Source organism: Oratosquilla oratoria, chromosome 25 (genome assembly GCF_046742065.1).
Source record: "Oratosquilla oratoria isolate Oo_2021 chromosome 25, ASM4674206v1, whole genome shotgun sequence".
NCBI classification, from domain to species: domain Eukaryota; kingdom Metazoa; phylum Arthropoda; class Malacostraca; order Stomatopoda; family Squillidae; genus Oratosquilla; species Oratosquilla oratoria.
In genome coordinates, this window is record NC_134801.1 from 45943291 (window position 1) to 45945481 (window position 2191).

The window sequence follows — 2191 nt, forward strand, 5'->3', positions numbered from 1 at the left end:
AGAAATTGGCAAAGAATTCTGAAGCTAGCATAAAGGCCATTAACGATAAGTACAAGAGATGAATGAAATGTTGTGAGTCTTCACGATGTGCTGTCATCAGAAACAAAGTTGAACCTTTATTTCTCAACACAATCACCGTTTAACAATACACACTTTCCCAACGCTCCCCAAGTGTCTGGGCCCTCCTCAAATAGAAATCTGAAGGTTGAGCCTCAAGGAAGTCATCCACGGGCCTCAAAACCCCATCGTCCTTAAAAAAAGCGACCAGCCAGGTGCTTCTTTAGCTTAGGAAATAGGTGAAAGTCGGGCAGAGAAGATCAGGTGAATAGGGTGGGTGAGGCAGCAATTCGAATCCACAGTCTCAAATTTGGTCATTGTCAGCAGTGAGGCTGTCCTGGTGGAAGATTACACCCTTGGAGAGCATCCCGGGCCGTTTCTCCTTGATCTTCTGCCTAAGTTCAGGAGGTTCTCGTAAAAAGCCCCGGTGATGGTGTGGCCCTTGGAGAGGTATTCGATAAACAGACTCCCTTCACGTCCCAAAAGACGGAAGCCATGACCTTACCGGCTGAAGTCATGCTTTCGCTGCTTCGACTGTTCTTTTGTCTCCGGATGGAATTAGTGGACCCAAGTCTCGTCCATGGTAGCGAATCTTGCCAGAAAGCTCTCCGGATCCTGCTGCATCAAGGACAAGTTGTCCTGGGACAAAGTCGCACGAGTCCGCATCTGGTCATGTGTCACAAAACGAGGGACCCATCGCGTAGCCTTCGATATCTCAAACTCGTTACGTAGAATGTGGTCTGCGCGGAAATAAGATATCCCCGTCTGAGCAGCAATGACCCAAGTTAAGATTTGCTGGTCATCCATGACCATGTCGAGGACCAGGTCGATATTCTCGTCCGTGGTCGAAGTTCGGGGCCTTCCTGACCTCGGCTCGTCTGTGACGGACTTTCGCCTGCGCTTGAATTCCGTCACCCACCGATTGACCGTGGCAGATGAAGGAGCACCTTCTCCAAGGGTCGTGATCATGTCCTGGTGAATCTCAGCTGGAGACATGTGCTTGAGGAAGGGATACTTGATCACGGATCGGTACCCCACTTTCTCCATTTTCACAAATATCTCGGGTGACCTCAGTTCTGTCTGAAAAAAAAAAAAAAAAAAAAAAAGGGGGGGGGGAGGGGAATTTAGCCAGTGAAATTTGTCATGCGGATTTCGACTGAGTTGCTAATCATGCCAACTAGTTTCCATAAAATTATTCGGTCTCTGTAATGGTTAGGTTCACAATTTTCAGTTACCCCTCGTATGCAGTGTGTTTCAACGATATGTGTATACGGGAAAAAACTGTTCCCGAAATTTACCATACCGCGTGTGAAACCAACCCCTTTACATGGCCCTGAGAGAAGTCCTGGATAGGACCAGTAACAAAAATAAGAACGTGTGGAATAGATACTAGGCTTATGGGTTTCTCAAGTTCCATCATATTTTCTTATGCGAATCACGCCAGAACGAGTCACTTGCCGAGAACCAATGCTTTCAATTCTTACATGCAATTACAAGGCTAGCCACAAAACTGATTCCAAATATAAAAAATAAATCATACGAAAATCGACTAAAACATATGAATCTGTTTTCCCTAAAATAGCTTAGAGTCAGACATGACTTGATACAGGTCTTTAAGATTCTAAAGAGGATTGACAACATCAAAAGTGACAAAATTTCTACACTGAATGAGAATCCGACAAGAAATTATTATCTCAAACTGTCAGGAAACAGACTTTGCCAACCGTGCAGTTAGTGAATGGAATAAACTTCCTGCAGAAACAGTGCAATGTAGTCCAATTCGAAGCTAATCAGTTTAGATAAACATTCAAGCAAGATGCTGTAATGATTGCCATTTATTTTATATTATTTGCTTGTTATTACTTGTCTGTTTATTATTTGATAGATTTTCATATATCATTATTTATGTAAATTTATTATTATCTATTATTTACCTGTATGTTTATTATCTAAATATACCTATGCATTTATTTATTTTAATCATTATCAATATTATTATGATTTTTATTTATTTGTTTATTTACTTATTTTGATCATTATCATATATATTTTTCGCATCCGACCTAGTTATGGAACAAAAGGTCTCCTGTCGGCCAGTTCGGCCTTTGTTGTCCTTTGTAGTCCTTTAATTAAG

General features: G+C 41.8%; 1 protein-coding gene across 1 annotated transcript; it reads right to left on the reverse strand.

The window, feature by feature from the left end:
- Positions 1–615: 615 nt before the first annotated feature.
- LOC143039090 (histone-lysine N-methyltransferase SETMAR-like) lies at positions 616–1104 on the reverse strand. Its single transcript, XM_076208943.1, has one exon. It carries the CDS (start codon positions 1102–1104, stop codon positions 616–618), a length of 489 nt encoding a protein of 162 aa, XP_076065058.1.
- Between the last annotated feature and the right edge of the window lie 1087 nt (positions 1105–2191).

Bases quoted from the DNA above. Each gene is read 5' to 3' on its own strand.
- LOC143039090 (XM_076208943.1), bottom strand. From the start codon at position 1,104: ATGGAGAAAGTGGGGTACCGATCCGTGATCAAGTATCCCTTCCTCAAG.